This window comes from Hyperolius riggenbachi, chromosome 12 (genome assembly GCF_040937935.1).
Source record: "Hyperolius riggenbachi isolate aHypRig1 chromosome 12, aHypRig1.pri, whole genome shotgun sequence".
Lineage (NCBI taxonomy): Eukaryota > Metazoa > Chordata > Amphibia > Anura > Hyperoliidae > Hyperolius > Hyperolius riggenbachi.
Genome location: NC_090657.1, coordinates 154,027,973 through 154,046,314, shown reverse-complemented (window position 1 = coordinate 154,046,314; position 18,342 = coordinate 154,027,973). Strand labels below are relative to the sequence as shown.

The 18,342-nt window shown below is 43.8% G+C and overlaps 1 protein-coding gene across 1 annotated transcript in view; it reads right to left on the bottom strand.

Annotated features, from left to right (window-relative positions):
- LOC137542351 (BPI fold-containing family B member 4-like) overlaps positions 1-5,741 on the bottom strand; it is an 86,744-nt gene extending 81,003 nt beyond the window's left edge. The window contains exons 1-2 of the mRNA XM_068264191.1: positions 5,686-5,741; positions 799-933 (exon numbers count right to left, since the gene is read on the bottom strand). Coding sequence (XP_068120292.1) covers positions 799-916 — 118 coding nt within the window. The 5' untranslated portion in view covers positions 917-933; positions 5,686-5,741. The remainder of the gene's footprint in view (positions 1-798; positions 934-5,685) is intronic.
- Positions 5,742-18,342: the final 12,601 nt, after the last annotated feature.

Here is an 18,342-nt window from a genome sequence, read left to right as displayed (position 1 = left end):
AAACGCTAAAAATGCTGCATGTCCTGCGTTTGCAATTTTGGCAATCGCTTCAGTGGAATTTAGCCCATCCATTAACATTAGCTGGGCTTTTAGGAAAATCGCTACTGTTTTCAATTGCTCCCTAAACGCTCACAAAATCGCTCTAGTGGGTTCCAGCCCCAAGTGTCTAAGTCCTCAATTCTCAAACGCTTGATAACTGCTATCACAGCAGTTATAATGCGCTCTGCTGCTCGCAGAGCTTATCACGCGAACAGCGTTAGTTCACGTGATAAGTAGGTTATCGCACGATCACATGCGCTCTTCATGTGAACTGCGCACGTGTTTGTGCGATAACCTTCGCTTATCACATGAAGTAACGCTGCTCGTGTGATAAGCTCTGCGAGCGGCAGAGCGCGTGATGACTGCTGCGATAGCATTTATCACACGTTTGAGAATCGAGCCCAATCAGTGATGCTGTTGCCAAGGAACCCAAAACATTTAGAAACACATGAGTCTAAAGGTGGCCATACATGGTACAATTTTTTTTTTTTTCGATTAGATAATTAAGTTCGATTATTCCGTTAGATCGAATATAAAGATATTTCCAGCATGTCCAATCAGATATTTCTCGAAAAAACGGGATAATCGTTCAAATTTCTTGATCGAAAAAAAATATTTTCAACTTTCATTCGATTCGATCGTTTAGATCGAATAAACGGGAAAATCGAACGTTTTTGTTGTACCGTGTATGGCCACCATAACACTTGAAAATTATACCCCTTATTATTTTAACAAAAGCATAAAAAAGGATAACCTCACCTTTGTTTAAGGCTTTTTTAGACACACGAAGCACAGCTCCCTTGTTTCCGGCACTGCTAACATAATGAGCATGGACCAGCAGACAGCATATAATGGTAACCCGCCACTGCCTGAACATCTTTGGACAGTTGAAGGCTAAAGGAAAACAAAACAATAGCAATGTTATTCTTTTGTAAAAGGTATCATAAAGGTGGTACCTGAAGAATAATATTGTTTGCATGGAAATTTTGGCATTTCATTATTGTTACTTTGAATAGTGTTAGGAAGGTTAAAAACCTACTGTTTATAATGGACCTTAGATATGTAGGACCTGTGCAGTGGCACCGGGCGCCATGAGGAACACAGTCTAAAGGTGAATACTCACCTCACAAGGCAGAAAGATGGATCCCAGCGACATCCCGCGACAATGAGCGATCCCTGATCTATCTTCCTGCCTGCGGATATACGCAACATCAAGCGACGGTACATGACAGGCGCGAACGAGAGTTTAAGTCATCACGGTACTTTGTGCGGGAGTTGTTCGGGATCTTAAAGATCTAATCCGCCGTGACGGTCATTGTCACAACGCATCGCCAAACATGGTTTGCGTAATTGTGTGCCTGTACCCAAGCCACGAGATCATGGAAACGATCGCACATCGTTCAAAAAATCGTTTGTAGTCTTAAAAATGGATGGGAAAATCCATAGTGGGTATGGGGCTCAAGAGGGGGTGCCAGCTCTCTGCAGATATTTATATAATGTTGCCTGTGTATTGTGCAAGCAATGTTAACAAACTTGATTGCCTTAAAGCGGAATATAACCCTGCATTTCAACTTTGCTCTAAAACATTATTTACAGCATATTATATGCAACCAGCATTTTTTTTTACTAGACCAGCATTGGAAGGGTTGCACACAGAGCTTTCAAGTTCCGTGGATAGAAATGCAGACACATCCGAAGTTTAGATAGATACATTTAAGTAAACACAATGTAACAAGTGTGGAATGTGACACACACTCTCTGACTGTGCAGGAGCTGGAGGACAGCCAGAGAGTGTGTAACATTCACAACTTGTTACATTGTGTTTACTTAAATGTATCTATCTAAACTTCAGATGCCTCTGCATTTCTATCCACGGAACTTTAAAGCTCTGTGTGTAACCCTTCCAATGCTGGTCTAGTAAAAAAAAATGCTGGTTGCATATAATATGCTGTAAATAATGTTTTAGAGCAAAGTTGAAATGCAGGGTTATATTCCGTGGGAACTAAAAGTAACAGCAGGGCAGGGGGTAACTGCAGGGAAGCAGCAAGGAGGCTTTGGAGCTGTGGATGGAAGGAGGAGAGGAAGAATGAGCAGCAGATACTTATCTTACCTCCCTCCAATACATTGGTTTGTCCTCCAGATCAGGTGATTTTGTGGTTGCACTTGTTATGAGTGTGAGGAATAGTATCATGATGGCCACACTTGTTTCATGAACATTGCAAGATGGGCCCCCAGGTTACCAAGAGTAGACAAGGGGAAAGGGATATAAACATTGGGGTGTGGGGGTGCTTTATAGTTTTGTGGGTGAAGCCATGATTTGAAGCTACACCCCTGAATAGCCGTTTATTGGATTCTTAAATTGAATGGCCAACACAACACTTTAACATTCCTTGCCTGATAATAAGATATTTTCAGAGATCTAAAAGCCTCTGCAATGACCCAACAAAACTGGGCAGGATTGTTTTACATGAAGGTTTGTTGTTAGGTGGGGGACTAGGGGTTAGACTAGGGCGTGGGTTCACAAAGTTTTTTTTTTGAATTGTCTCACCTTACTTATTTCACAGTTTATCACTCCTTAAATTGCAGGTATGGTGGGTGGACTAAAAACAGCCTAAGGAAAAAAGCACAGAGACAATAGGAGCACCGATGGTGCAGTATGTCACAGATAATATAATAAGTGAAAAATGTAGAATGCGGTACTCACAAAGGGAGGTTGCAGACGGGCAACCAACCACTGCAGGCAGGTGGAGATGAACAAACCCAACTCCACTGGGGTTTGATGAAGAGTGCTCTGAGCTGACTCTAAGCCGCCTCTCTAAAGGCCCATACACACGTTGGTTTTTTTAAACGACGGGTCGTTTGGATGTCCCGTCGTTCAGTCGTCTGGACGTCAAATCGGGCATGTGTACAGTCCGTCGTTCAGGTGATAAGAGTGGTCTTGAGCTCTCCTTAAATTACTTAGCTCATGATCTATCTGTTATCTCATGAATTATCGCTCCTTATTTGTTTATCATGCATAAGCTCTCCTTATTCCCAGTTAAGTGGATGCAAAATAGACATGGTAAACATACCGCCGCCGCTCGGTCCCTCTCTCTACTCAACCTGGAGGCTGGCAGAAGCATGGGGCTGTCCATAGGCTGCATTGGGCCAATTCTCCCTATCAACACAACATTTTCATTGGCCCACCATTAACCAATGAGAATTCTCCTTGCTGTTGAGGATTCCCATTCGTCTTTTGCAGCCCAATGGGGATACCTATGCTACTTCCCTGTGTACAGGGAGCAAGTGGCGGCTATTGGCGTAGCCCATGGCAGGTGCAGACGCATCCGCCTGCCCGGGACTATCGCGGACTGCACAGAAGTGTGGACCGGATACTGCAGCAGATCCCGTGGATACTACTACTAAAAGTAGTATGCTATCAGCACACACTGATCGCATACTACTCCCTCTGTATAAACCATTTATAATGCCACATCTGGAATACGGGATACAGTTTTGGCATCACAAAATAGAAAGGACATTGAAGTTTTAGAACAGGTACAGTGACTGAGGCGCTACAACTGCTATTGCCGAAATTCTGTTTTGTCCCCACGTTTATTGCCTGATGAAGCAGGCCGGGCCTGCGAAACGCGTTGCACTGTTTTTGGGGTACCGTATAATAAATGTATTGATTTATATGAAGACAGGATCTCGTGTCTGCTTTTGGGAGGCAAGCCCACCACTTCCTCCAAGCAATTTTTAAAAATTTTATTGACTTTTATCCTGCTGGCGCCTCTGTTCTACATACAAATACTCTGTGTCCACTCCTGGTGGAGGGGAGGCTTACATCCGAAAATGGCGCAGGGAGAAAAATGGCGCACCGTTCTGCCGATAAATAAAACGCTATTTACCGTTTTGCAGAGCGGTGCGCCATGAAAAACCATGCAGGGGGCTGGGGTCGGTAGTACAGGCAGCGGGGGCTGTTAGTGTAGGCAGCGGGGAGGGGGCTGGAGGAGAGAGGCAGCGGGACACTGGAGGGCATAGGTATCGGATGTATGCAGAGGCATACGTTACCTTGTCCTGGGCCGGCGATCGCTCCTTCCCTCCGCTCCTTCCATTCGTTTGCTGTATTCCTGCCACATGGTGATTGGCCGGCTGCAGGACTACAGTAAACGAATGGAGGAAGTGAAGGAGCGGAGGGAAGGAGCGATCGGCGGCCGGGACAAGGTAACGTATGCCTCTGCACATCCTCCCCCGCTGCCTATGCCCTCCAGCGTCCCGCTGCCTCTCTCCTCCCCCGACCCCCGCTGCATTTTTGACCACTTATAACGCTATTTAGCGTTATAAGTGTAAGGCACACTGCCTGCGCCATTTTTTAACACTTATAACGCTAAATAGCGTTATATAATGTAAGTCTATGGGGCGCCCTTTTTATCCCCCTGGCGCTGTGCGCCATTTTTAACTGACACCGGAGGGGAGTGCTACCCCCTTTCTTGTTTCTTTACTACAGAGAACGACTTCTTAATCCTGAGTGAGGACAGGTCTAATCTCCTCACCTGCCTATTGAGTGGTTGCCTGAATGGTAACCCATGTTTGTGAGTATAAATTCTCTCACTAAACCACTTACCAATTGTCTTTAAAATACTACACCATATTGAGCTCTCGGTTTTTTCTATTTTATTTGTTTTGTACGTGTTATCCCTTAAATAGTATCCTCCTGTGTCCCCCATGTGTCCCCATGTCTTCCCCATGTGTCCTTCTGTGTCCCAATGTCTCCACCATGTGTCCTCTTGCATCCCCCATGTGTCCTTCATGTGTGTCCCATGTGCCCGGGGGGCCAGACAACACGCGGTGGGAGCCGTACACACAGCAAGGGGGCCAGAAAACATGGGAGGTGTGCCATGCAGACATGCGGAAGGCATGGTGGAGGACACATGGGGAGACAGGAGGTCACACACAGGCAGGGAATCCCCGACGTGGCGGCAGTTCGTATCGGCATGCGTTCGGAAGTCGGGGATTCCCTGCCTTTGCCATATAAGACGCAGGAACTTTTTCTACCCATTTTTGTGGAGAAAAAGTGCATTTTATATGGCAAAAAATACAGTAGCTGAATTTTTTTTTTATTTTTTGGTTATAAAACGGCGCTGGATAGAGCCGAGAAAAGTGATAAAGCTGGGAAAAGCGATTACTATGACTTAACTTCTCCCTACTCTGACAAAGAACCCTCCCTTGGTGGTGCCTAACCCGAAGACCCCCCTGGTGATGCCTAACCCTAAGATCCCCCTGGTGATGCCTAACCCTAAGACCCCCCCCAGTGGTTTCTAATACTAAGACCACCCTGGTGGTGCCTAACCCTACGACCCCCCCTTGTGATGCCTAACCCTAACCCCCCTCCCCCCGGTGATGCCTAACCTTAATCCCCCATGGTGATGTTCAATCTTTGCTGCATTTCATGTCAAACATATATATTATTTTGAACTGATATAACGGAATCAACTGAATTTAGTCACCTACTGATATAAACAATCTTATAGATGCATTTATATAGCCATACACAATCCCAGCTATATACTGTGGCCTTTTATAGCTGAACAAAAAAGTATATATTGGAGCACTTTTTACACAGATGACTCCGGCGCCCTTTTCAACTGATACCGGACAGTATACCTTTTTCATGGGCCAAATGTGCTTGTCAAAGTACAGCACAGCTTGGTCCCTGTCCTAAAACAAGAAAGGGGAGAGGTCTTAATCCAGTATGGATAGGTGCACAGCTGCAGCAAACACAGCATCCCAAGAAATATTTGAATTTGAAAAATCCAGTTCCAAAGTTAATACTTATAATTTACACCGATCAACATAATTGCATTCACAAATTGCCTTGTTCAATTTTGGATTTGTATGATCTTTGCTTGCTCGAATTTGGGAGCAAAAACAGTACTGAGAAAACAACAGTGGACAAGTGGAGGTCATTGTAATAGACTTTTTCAAGGTATGTTTTAAGAATTTCAAGGATAGACATGCTAAAGTTATCAAGGGCTGCAATATATTGGAAAACAAAACTAACCCCACCAACCTTTACCTTCATTAAAGGGACCCCGAGCAGTGCCAGAATTTAAAAGCCGGGCCGGGTGTCGGGCGGGCTCTTCCTGGTTCTTGACGCTCGTTGTCATCACGCCGGCCACTTCGCGTGATCACGCTGGCCGGTGTGACAGGTCTGCACATGCGCAGTGCGGGTGTCGCCGGTAACAGGGGCCGGCGGAGGCACGCGGAGAGGAGCCAGGAGGACGCCGGGGGACCTCGCCACTTATGGTAGGCTGGAAAAAGCCCCAGGCAAGTGTAATCTTTTAAATTCCAGCATTGCTCGGGGTCCCTTTAAGGAACACCTGTAACATAAAAAGTGCTTTTGGTGTGTACTTACCTTGGGAAGGGAAAGCCTCTGGGTCCTAATAAGGCTTCCCCATCCTTCTTAGTACCCCCGTTACAACGCTGGCAGCCCCCCAGTAGTCATCCAGCTCCAGGACCATAACAATCCTGTTACGCACCTCGCGTAGGCGCAGTAGCGGCTTTTCCAATGGGCTCTGACGGAAATAGCCAAGCCTGATCGGATTTGCTTTACTGCACAGGCGCGAGGCATCTGCACTTGCGCAGTATAGCGGATCTGATCAGGCTCAGCTATTTCTGTCAGAGCCCATTGGAAAAGCCGCTACGCGAGGTGCGTAACAGGATTGTTATGGTCCTGGATGGTTCAGGAGCTGCCAAGGCAGGATCAATAGGATGGAAGAGGATGGAGAAGCCTCTTTAGGATTCAGAGGCTTCCCTCTCCCGTGGTAAGTATCCCCCAGGTGCACTTTTTTTATTACAGGTTTTCTTTACCAACTGTCTGCTAATAGATGACAAGAGTTTTTAAAGGACACCTGAACTGAGAAAGCAATAAAGGCTGCCATGTTTATTTCCTTTGAAACAATACCAGTTGCCTGGTGATCCTGCTGATCTTTCATGCATCAGTAGTGTTTGTATTACACACCTGAAACAAGCATGTGGCTAAACCAGGTGTGACCCCTGCCTAAATTTAATATGAGTAAAATGTAACTTGTCATCTTTCCACCATCTTTCTTTTCTCCTCCATCTGTGGTCACTATAAATGTGGATAACACTTGAATAGCCTCCTAATGCCTGCTGTTTGAGGACAATATTTGAGCTTTCATTAAGCCTTGCATTATTAGCTACATCCTGCAACTTCGGACATAAAAATATATCTCACATATACTACAGTAGAAGAGGTTACTAAAATGCTTGAGCATGCCCTACAACATTGTACTCTGCAGCCTATTGAAAAACAGATTGGCTGATCTCTGGGTACAAACCATGCAATTTCTAGTCAGATCGATGGGAAGTTGCATCGTGTGTTTGTGTCCAAACTGCTCTTGATCGATAACGGGATCGATTTTCAGATCATCACAAAATGGATCCCGGTATCAATTGGACAAGTCGGAAGTGTTGCCAATCTGTTCCCAACCTGTTCTGGACTGTAAGCTTGCAAGGGCAGGGTCATTCTCCTACTGTTTATTGTCTTTGCACAATTCTAATAATTATTTTAAATGAACATACACCTGTATTGCTAGATGCTGTCGTACCCTTCATCAACTATGTATGTAGTGTTGCACTTGTGTTGCTGGAGGTTCTCTTTGTAGTGTGCAGAAACTGTATATATTTACGATACTCTCTGTTGTCTGTATAGTATTGTATACTGTACAGCACTACAGAATTGATTGCATGATAAACGTTATAGCATGACATATAAACTTGTCGGACAATCGACCATCCGATTAGATTATTATAATTGGAATCGGATGAAAATCGGGGCCGCCAAGTGCATGCCCGATCAACAATGCAAACAATTTCAGGCCAAAATTGGTATATATATTTATATATTGGTTGGACATGCTGCAAGATGTCGTTTCGATTTGCGTGATCAGGTAATGGAAAGCGATATCGGGATGAGCAACAAACATTTGAAACCTCCAGCGCTGTTCCCACAATGTATAAATGTGCTGTAATGTGCGTTTATGCATTTCCCGTCTTGTGTCGCTGTGTCCGCCCAGCTTCCGCTGCTCTTCCATTAGCCGCATACACACTGCCGGCGCATAGCATTCCAGCGTGTGAAGTCACACACATGTCTCGCTGGCAGCGTGTATGCAGGTAATGGAAGAGCAGCGGAAGCTGGGCGGACACAGCGACACAAGACGGGAAATGCATAAACGCACATTACAGCACATTTATACATTAGGGAACAGCAGCCCATAACAGCAGATTCAACCGATTCCCAAGAGATTTCATGCTGAAATACACCGGGAATTGGCCTGCGGTGCATGGTCAGCCGAAAGCTCTCTCTCTAATCTGATTCGATCAGAGAGAGGTTTGTCTCTTGGTCTAATCTGCTCATCTTTGCTAGTTGTATGGCTACCTTTAAGGTGCGTACACACGTCAGATAAAAGTCTTTGGAAAATGAAAGATCACAGACCAATTTTACCCCCTTTCATGTAGTATGAGAGCCATTCTCTACACAGTCTATTCTATGGAGCTGAACTCCCCATCAGACAGAAATCTTTGCAAGATGCTGCACACAAAGACCGCTGTACACATTCAACAGATCAGTATCTGCAAAAGATCTGTTCCTGCAAAAGATCCGTTCCTGCAAAATGCATTCATAGTCTATGATATCTGCAGATCCCATACACACCTTGTTTAATGGACATTCATCTGCAGATCAGACAATTATCTGCCGATCTGAAGATCCAACCTGGTGGATCTGATCTACAGATAATTGTCCGTTAAACAAGGTGTGTATGAGATCTGCAGATATCATAGACTATGAATGCGTTTTGCAGGAATGGATCTTTTGCAGGAACAGATCTTTTGCAGATACAGATCTGTTGCATGTGTACAGCGGTCTTTGTGTGCAGCATCTTGCAAAGATTTCTGTCTGATAGGGAGTTCAGCTCCATAGAATAGACTGTGTAGAGTATGGCTCTCATACTACATGAAAGGGGGAAAAATTGGTCTGTGATCTTTCATTTTTCAAAGACTTTTATCTGACGTGTGTACCCACCTTTAGTCTCATATGACTCCAGCAAGTGCTGCAATTTGCCAAGCTTGCAAGTACATTTATGGTATATCCTGCAAAGTTCTCCAACCCTGCAGAATTGTTTCATGGTGTCCTCTATTTATATTCCTTACCTTTGTCAAATCACGTATGAATCTCTGTAGTCTTTGTGCACATCTTCTAGTCTAAAGAGTAAAGTGTGGTCAGAGACCCTTATATCGTGAACCAGAATAACACCTGTAATCCTTCAAAGTTAGCAAGATGCCAAACCCACTGAGGTTGTATGGGTCATCCAAAGTAAACTATCAATGACTAATCAGGAAAGATTAGAACATCACAGTCCAGCATCAGTCTCCACTATTCTCCATTGTTCCACCTACAAGGACTACAAGATCATTGTTCTCTGCTTATCTTTGATAAGGATGTACTTTCCCGTACTTGGCAGTTGCAACATGACACCGTATTATACAACATCCTTTATATTAAATTAGCATAGCGTAGTGCTGTTTTGGGCATCATTGTTTTCTTCATTGCAGAGCTGTATCTTCCTCCCTCAATGTATTCATGTACATTGGGTTTAGTTGAAGTTACCGAGTGTTACAATGGGCCAGTGGCTGCTGGTTATCCAGTGCTGACCAAAGAAAAGCAGCCAGTATTCTAATAGGTAACTGCATTTCATGGGACCTCTTTTCAAGGATTAGGTAGGGCCTCAAGCCCTAGACCCTTTTGGACAATTATGCCTTTTCTCTTACTTCCTCCATGCATATAACTAGACATGGCAAATACACAGTTACATATAAACTACAGACAAGAAAGCAGCCGTACAGGATCTCAAGCTGTACTCAGTGGCGTAGCAATAGGGGTTGCAAAGGCTGCGACCGCATCGGGGCCCCGAAGGGCCCTCCCTCAACTACAGTATTAGCTTTCTCTTGGTCCTGTGCTCATAATAATCACTTCTATAGATATTTTGAATAGTGGTAATCATTAACAAGCTGTTCCCCATCCCCTTCTTGCACCTCTGACACTGTAGTTGCCATTGGCAGGTTTTGGTGCGTCGTATCAATTGTTATGAATAGAGAGCTTGGGGGGCCCCATTGTAAAATTTGCATCGGGGCCCACAGCTCCTTAGCTATGCCACTGGCTGTACTCCTGTTTGTACCAACTGCAAACACAGTGAATAAGTCTTAAGAACTAAGAGTCAGAGCAGGATCATCCTCCAAGCCCCCTAGGCAGGTTTCCTGTGGCCAAGTGGGTGGCAAGGGGCCCACTTGCTATGTTCTCTGATCTCTCTCCATTTTAGCTTAAAAAACGACCACAAGGGAGCGCCAAATCCAATATCTTGTCTAGGGACCCATTACATCTTTATCCATCTCTGCTAAGAGTGCACATCTAGTCCTGGACCATATAGAAGCTGTTGTAGCTGCTACGGCCATTACTATATCCTTGCCAATATTCACAGTTCTATCTGACTGCAAACATTGCTTTTGCAGCCATGCTGGAGGCCTGAAAAATTGGGCATTAACCCGCCTAAGACATTGTTTTTGCAGCCTCTAAGCTGCTAATTATGATTATGCAAAATTTGCGCACATTTTCGTAATTATGGTCATACGTAATTAGGATTTGGACGTTCAACTGATTTTGTGTTATCCATTCATAGGGCCATATGCAATTCACTTTTTCTCCTGAGTTTTCTCCTAGGAGATAATTTTTCATCTTCGATTTAACATATCTTTTTAGCACGTTGCAATTGAAAAAGTACCAAAAAGTAGGTGAAACAATACTGTAAAAATTATTTTGAATATTTTTTTGCTTACTGGCAATTTAAAAGGCATTTCATTTACAAATTGTGAAAATATCACCTAGGAGAAAACTCAGGTGAAAAAGTGAATTGCATATGGGCCATAGTTTCATGTAATTTTTGTGTAATTTTGTGCCGACTTTAGCGCTTAATAGCTAAGCCCTTGCAGATGACATCATCACCAAAATTACTACGTATGTTAAGGAGAAGGGTGGTAATAAGGCAAAAAAAAAAATGTTTTTCAAAAAGACCATGTAGTTTTTGATCAAATCAATTTTAACCTCTTGAGGACTGCAGTGCTAACCCCCCCTATTGACCAGGCCATCTTTAGTAAAATAGGCCAATGCAGCTTTAAGGCTAAGCTGCAGGGCCGCACAACACAGCACACAAGTGATCCCCCCCCCCCTTTTCTCCCCACCAACACAGCTCTCTGTTGGTGGGGTCTGATCGCCCCCACATTGTTTATTTTTTTTTGTACAAATATTTTTGTTACTGTTTTATAATAAAAAAAAGCATGTTTCTTTAATTTATTCCTTCCCTCCCTCCCTTCCTCCCTCCCTCCCTCCCCACAGCCAGCCAATTATGGCGATCGGCTGTCATAGGCTTCTGCCTATGAGAGCCGATCACTCTCCAGTGTCCCAGGGGGACAGCCGTGTCACATGGCTGTCCCCAGTACAGCGCTGCCGCCGATCGCAGCGCTGTACATGTAAATAGACGTCGATCACGCCGTCTAACAGTCTCCCGAGCGGCAATAGCTGCTTGGAGACTGAAGGCGGGGTGGAGCTCCGCCCCCCAAGCAGGAGATGCGCACGCATCCTCCTGCATTAGCTGGCCCCAGGACTTTACACCAATCGGCGTTAGGCGGTCCTGGGGCTGCCGCCGCGGCCACGCCCATCGGTGTGACGCGGTCGGCAGGTGGTTAAAATGCAAATGAAAAATGTTTTTTAAACTCAGAAAAATTAGCTTAAAAGCCATTTTTCCTTTGCATTTTTTAAAATCGATTTCCTGAACAACTACAAGGTCTTTTTTGAAAAATTATCTTTTTGCCTTATTCCCACCCTTCTCCTTAACATGGATATGTAGCAATTTTGGCGATGTTGTGAATGGGGGCTTTGCTATTAAACCCTAAAAGGTCACATGGGTGATGGCGATGGAACACTTCACATGACCTGCAACAGGTTTGTCACAAATGTCAGCAGTGACCTTTTTTTAAAAAAAAAAAAAAAAATGTTTTTGATAACACTGAAAAAATATCAAATGGGTAACACTGACTGCATGCATTGTGTCACAAATGTCAGTGATACTCAATCCCTTTTGCACAGTGATGGGCTATGCACAGACGGCTTTGTGCAGTGACGCAGCCACACACTACACTGTATACAGGTGCTGTGATGTATATAAGCTACCACACCATGAACAGCAACAACAAAAATCTAGCAGTAGAATCATCAATATCAATGTGGTCAGGATCAGTTTTGGGGTCACAATCAGTTCTTGTAGGGATTCTTGAGGTAAATAGCTGATAGCAATAGTGAACTGCAAGGTGCAGAGCTCACTCCTTCCATTAAAATAAATATAGATGTTGTGCTCCTCCACATAGATTTGACCAAAGTTTTAAGTACCGGTTCGCAGACACCAAACAGTCACCTGATGCAATCCCTTCCAAGGTAAACTCCTTTGTACATCCATTTCAGTGAAGTCGACAGTCTGATAATCCACTATAGTTTGAAGTGCTCCTCAGAGAAAATATAGAAAAAAGAAAATGACCATAATAGTGTAGTATGGCTTAAATCATATGCACCTCCACCCTCATATATCCAACGGTAATAATAGTGCAGGTAATTTCACGGTGAGGTGGAGGTTCGGCCGCATGGGAAGTCTCTGTACTGGCATGTCTACAGACGCCTAGGGGACCTCACGGTGAGGTGGAGGTTCAGCTGCATGGGAAGTCACTGTACTGGCTTGTCTACAGACGCATAGGGGACCTCACGGTGAGGTGGAGGTTCAGCTGCATGGGAAGTCACTGTACTGGCTTGTCTACAGATGCATAGGGGACCTCATGGTGAGGTGGAGGTTCAACTGGTTTGGAAGTCACTGCACTATTATTACCGTTTGCTTGCTTTTGAGGAAAATTGATATTATCATCAGCTGTGGCAGAGGATGGATGGATATCTATGAGGATTGATCATGGTTATATGACCCATGCCCTTAAGCTGTTTGTAACCGAGCAGCATATACTTTTGGTGAGCACATTGTACTACTGATTATTGGGTGTTACAATTAAACTCCCACATATATGAGGGTGGAGGTGTATATAATTTAAGGCATACTACACTATTATGGTCATGTAACATCCTTACCTTCCAGCCGCAGGTCCCGCGGCGTCTCCGGCGTGGTCCAGGCAAGCAGCGGGGCTTCTGTGGCGACATCCTCTGGCGGCGTCCCTGGCGTCCCTGCGGCATTGAGTTCCGGCGCGCGCGTGCGCAGTACAGCCAATCGTGCGCGTGCAACTTTTGACATCCTTCTAGGCTAAGGAGGAGGATCTAGTGATGTCAGCACTTTGTGAGAAGCATCATCTAATTTGGGAGTGGTTTTGCGGTACTGATCATGTGTATTTAAGGCCACAGCTATCAATCACTCGTTGGCTTTGATACTAATCAGTTTGCTGGTTCCTAGCCTAGATAGATTCCTTGAGCTACATTAATATATTGTGTGGACGCACAATATATATGTACTCCAGTTAGTCAGTTATTATTATTGTAATATTATCTATTGTATATTTCTCTGTGTACCGAACCTCTTGCCTGACCCTTGACCTTGCTTTAGCCTAATCCTTTTGTACCAATGCCTTCTGATACTCGTGCTCGACTCAGCCTGTCCCTGATTACGCTTCTGCCTCATCCTACTGTTACGACTGACATCTGATTCACGTGTATGACCCGGCCTGATTAGATTACTGACTCCGATTTCTCTCACCGATTTTGTACTTTGATATCTCTGACTGTGTGCATGACTTCAGGCCTGAAACTGACTAGTCTTATTTACTGTGTGTGACTAGTGCTAGTTACGCTATCACCTCACCAGAAGCGTGACAGGTCATTTTCTTTTTCCTATATCTTCTCTGATGAGCACTTCAAGCTATAGTGTATTATCAGACTGTCGACTTGACTGGAATTGATGTACAAAGGAGTTTTCCTTAGTGGGCCGTATTGAGCGCATACACCTTGGAAGGGATTGTATCACTCCTTACATTGACTCCAGGCAGAATGAAAATGGCTGAAGAGATTGTGCCTTTTATATGCTAGGGAATGGCCCGGGTGGTGATCATGTCTGATTGGCAGTCCTGTTCCACCTGACTGGAACAGGGTGAAGGGTCAAAAAATGGCTTCATGGGGAAGTATAGGGCAGTCACAAACATCCTGTATAGTTCAAGGTTTAATGTGAATGGTCGAGCCACTGCTGAGAACTGTTAGGGGGTGAACGTCTTCGCCCATCCCTAGCCACACATATTATGGGTGAAGGGCAAAAGTCATTGCTCATGACATGAGGGGGAAAGGAGGCAGCATGTATTAGAATAAATAATTGCCACACATGTTAAGTGGGAGGATGTTGGCTGCTATAAAGAGGAAGGGGTTTACAGTAACTGCATGTTACATAGACCTTTATAAGTCCTCCAGCCACAGTGATCACCACAGGGATAGGAGGTTACAGAGAGAGTTGTGTCCCATCAAAGTTATGTTGGGAGTTGTTATGATTTGTAGTTTTGACCCTCAGGAGGTACAGTTAATACAAAAAGTGTACACATCCCTGTTAAAAGGTTCCTAGCCTAGATAGATTCCTTGAGCTACATTAATATATTGTGTGGACGCACAATATATATGTACTCCAGTTAGTCAGTTATTATTATTGTAATATTATCTATTGTATATTTCTCTGTGTACCGAACCTCTTGCCTGACCCTTGACCTTGCTTTAGCCTAATCCTTTTGTACCAATGCCTTCTGATACTCGTGCTCGACTCAGCCTGTCCCTGATTACGCTTCTGCCTCATCCTACTGTTACGACTGACATCTGATTCACGTGTATGACCCGGCCTGATTAGATTACTGACTCCGATTTCTCTCACCGATTTTGTACTTTGATATCTCTGACTGTGTGCATGACTTCAGGCCTGAAACTGACTAGTCTTATTTACTGTGTGTGACTAGTGCTAGTTACGCTATCACCTCACCAGAAGCGTGACAGGTCATTTTCTTTTTCCTATATCTTCTCTGATGAGCACTTCAAGCTATAGTGTATTATCAGACTGTCGACTTGACTGGAATTGATGTACAAAGGAGTTTTCCTTAGTGGGCCGTATTGAGCGCATACACCTTGGAAGGGATTGTATCACTCCTTACATTGACTCCAGGCAGAATGAAAATGGCTGAAGAGATTGTGCCTTTTATATGCTAGGGAATGGCCCGGGTGGTGATCATGTCTGATTGGCAGTCCTGTTCCACCTGACTGGAACAGGGTGAAGGGTCAAAAAATGGCTTCATGGGGAAGTATAGGGCAGTCACAAACATCCTGTATAGTTCAAGGTTTAATGTGAATGGTCGAGCCACTGCTGAGAACTGTTAGGGGGTGAACGTCTTCGCCCATCCCTAGCCACACATATTATGGGTGAAGGGCAAAAGTCATTGCTCATGACATGAGGGGGAAAGGAGGCAGCATGTATTAGAATAAATAATTGCCACACATGTTAAGTGGGAGGATGTTGGCTGCTATAAAGAGGAAGGGGTTTACAGTAACTGCATGTTACATAGACCTTTATAAGTCCTCCAGCCACAGTGATCACCACAGGGATAGGAGGTTACAGAGAGAGTTGTGTCCCATCAAAGTTATGTTGGGAGTTGTTATGATTTGTAGTTTTGACCCTCAGGAGGTACAGTTAATACAAAAAGTGTACACATCCCTGTTAAAATGCCAGAAATTTGTTATGTAAAAAAAAAATAGACCACAATAAATAATTTCAAAACTTCTCTCACCTTTAATGTAGATATATGTAGGGTCATGCACCTTGGACGGCACCATTGGCACAATGGTAGAACACCATATGAGATAACTGGCACACAGCTGGGAACAGCAGACTTGGAGAAATACTTGAGAATATTGGTTGTTAACAAGTTTAACAACCATATTCAATGCCAAGCAGCAGCTAAAGCAAAGAAAAAAAATTCTGGGATGCACAAAACAGGATATAAAATCATGAGATGCTAGTATACTACTTCCTCTGTATACATCAATTGGAAGGTCACACTTACCAAGAAAGATTGGAGAAACTGGATTTATTTAGCTTGGAAAGGGGGTGGACAGATTAACATGTATAAATACATCAGATGGTAATACAAAAGCTTGGCAGATGAGTGTTTGTCCCTTGGTTTGTACAAAGGACAAGGGGGTGTTATCTGTGAATGGAGGGAAAAAGGCTACCTGTCTCTCTGGACTCTTTACAACCGCTTCCTCTTGCACGGTTCTCATGTATCCATATGCTCCTGATGAGTAGCTTTACGCGATGAAACTAGTAGAGCCGTTAGCAGATGTGGAAATAGCGTGGAAATGGCATGGACAAAACATCGGAGGTTGATGCGGAGGAGAAAAAGGCACGACCCAAGCCAGCCCAGCCTCACGCATGGGGTAGAGCCTGCCAAAACCATATGTGATTTTATTCATCGCTTTATTGAATGTGTGTGCTCTTATTCATATTAAACTATCTATACGATTTTACGCTATGGTGGCCTGAATGTTTTTTATCTGAAAAGTATGGATACATGAGAACTGTACAAGAGGAATCAGTTTAAGAGAGGTGGGGGCGGCATACAGTAGATGACCCCCTTGCACTGTGGATCAATCTAACAGAGGGTCAGATATAAAGGGTGAGTGCCCACTTCTGAGGGTGAGGTGGTGGTATCTCGCTTTGAAATAGTCTGAAGATTGCCTTCTCGGATGTGGACCTCAAAGCTGCTGTGGTGTTATTTGGTGGAAGAATACTGTGTTTTTATATGCATAAGGTCTTATGTTATCTATGTGAGCAATCATAATATTACGTATTGGACCTTTATTTTGTGTTGTTTGAAATGCACCACTGGGACTGTTAATCAGTTGTAGAACCTCCTACCCAAGTGGTATATTGTGTCAAAGCAGCATATACCTGTCAGAAGTGGAGGAAAAAAGGTTTGGGCATCTATTTAGGGAGAGGTTGCTGGAGGGCATTTGATGGACTTCGGGGGTTTATGACTCCTATCTACTGCAAGTCACTGGCACTTGTCCTACACCTTGTTCACTGTGGAGATCTTCTGCAATAAATTACTAGAGGTTTTCCATTATTAAAACTGAGTGTGCCAATCTTTGTGGATTGCATAGATGTCGATTGTGTCTGGTGCTCTGTGGTTTGATCGATTGCACCTCACTTGCGAGAAGAGGTGTGTGCGGATGGGTACCCTTGCTTTGGTGTACCAGGCTTATCCCTTTAATACACAATTGAAAGCTGCCTATAATATGTTTTTTTTCCTGATATTGGCTTTAAAAAAAAAAACCCAAAGAGACAAAACAAAACATAAAAGATTTTCTCTGGATGCCAAAATTTGAAGTGCTTCTTCCTTATGAAGTGAGATCTTATTAATAGATGTGAAACATTTAAATGACCCTTGTGCCCTTTTTCTGTAAATGATAGCCCTTTCCTGCGATTAGTCAATCAAATCACACGTCATTATACATTAACACAAGGTCTGTTTATCTTAATCTTATTATCAAGCAGCACTACTAATGCACAGATCAGGAAATACAGTTGTGTAATAATATTTCTTTTGACCTCTATCCGGGTTACTGGAAAGTGTGTATACAGTATAGCATTATGACTCACAATGGGGAGCCTTGGAGGGAACATTTTCTTAAAGGTACAGATAAGTATGCAGCCTATTGAAAAACAGATTGGCTGATCTCTGGGTACAAACCATGCAATTTCTAGTCAGATCGATGGGAAGTTGCATCGTGTATTTGTGTCCAAACTGCTCCCGATCGATAACGGGATCGATTTTCAGATCATCACAAAATGGATCCCGGTATCAAGTGGACAAGTCGGAAGTGTTGCCAATCTGTTCCCAACCTGTTCTGGACTGTAAGCTTGCAAGGGCAGGGTCATTCTCCTACTGTTTATTGTCTTTGCACAATTCTAATAATTATTTTAAATGAACATACACCTGTATTGCTAGATGCTGTCGTACCCTTCATCAACTATGTATGTAGTGTTGCACTTGTGTTGCTGGAGGTTCTCTTTGTAGTGTGCAGAAACTGTATATATTTACGATACTCTCTGTTGTCTGTATAGTATTGTATACTGTACAGCACTACAGAATTGATTGCATGATAAACGTTATAGCATG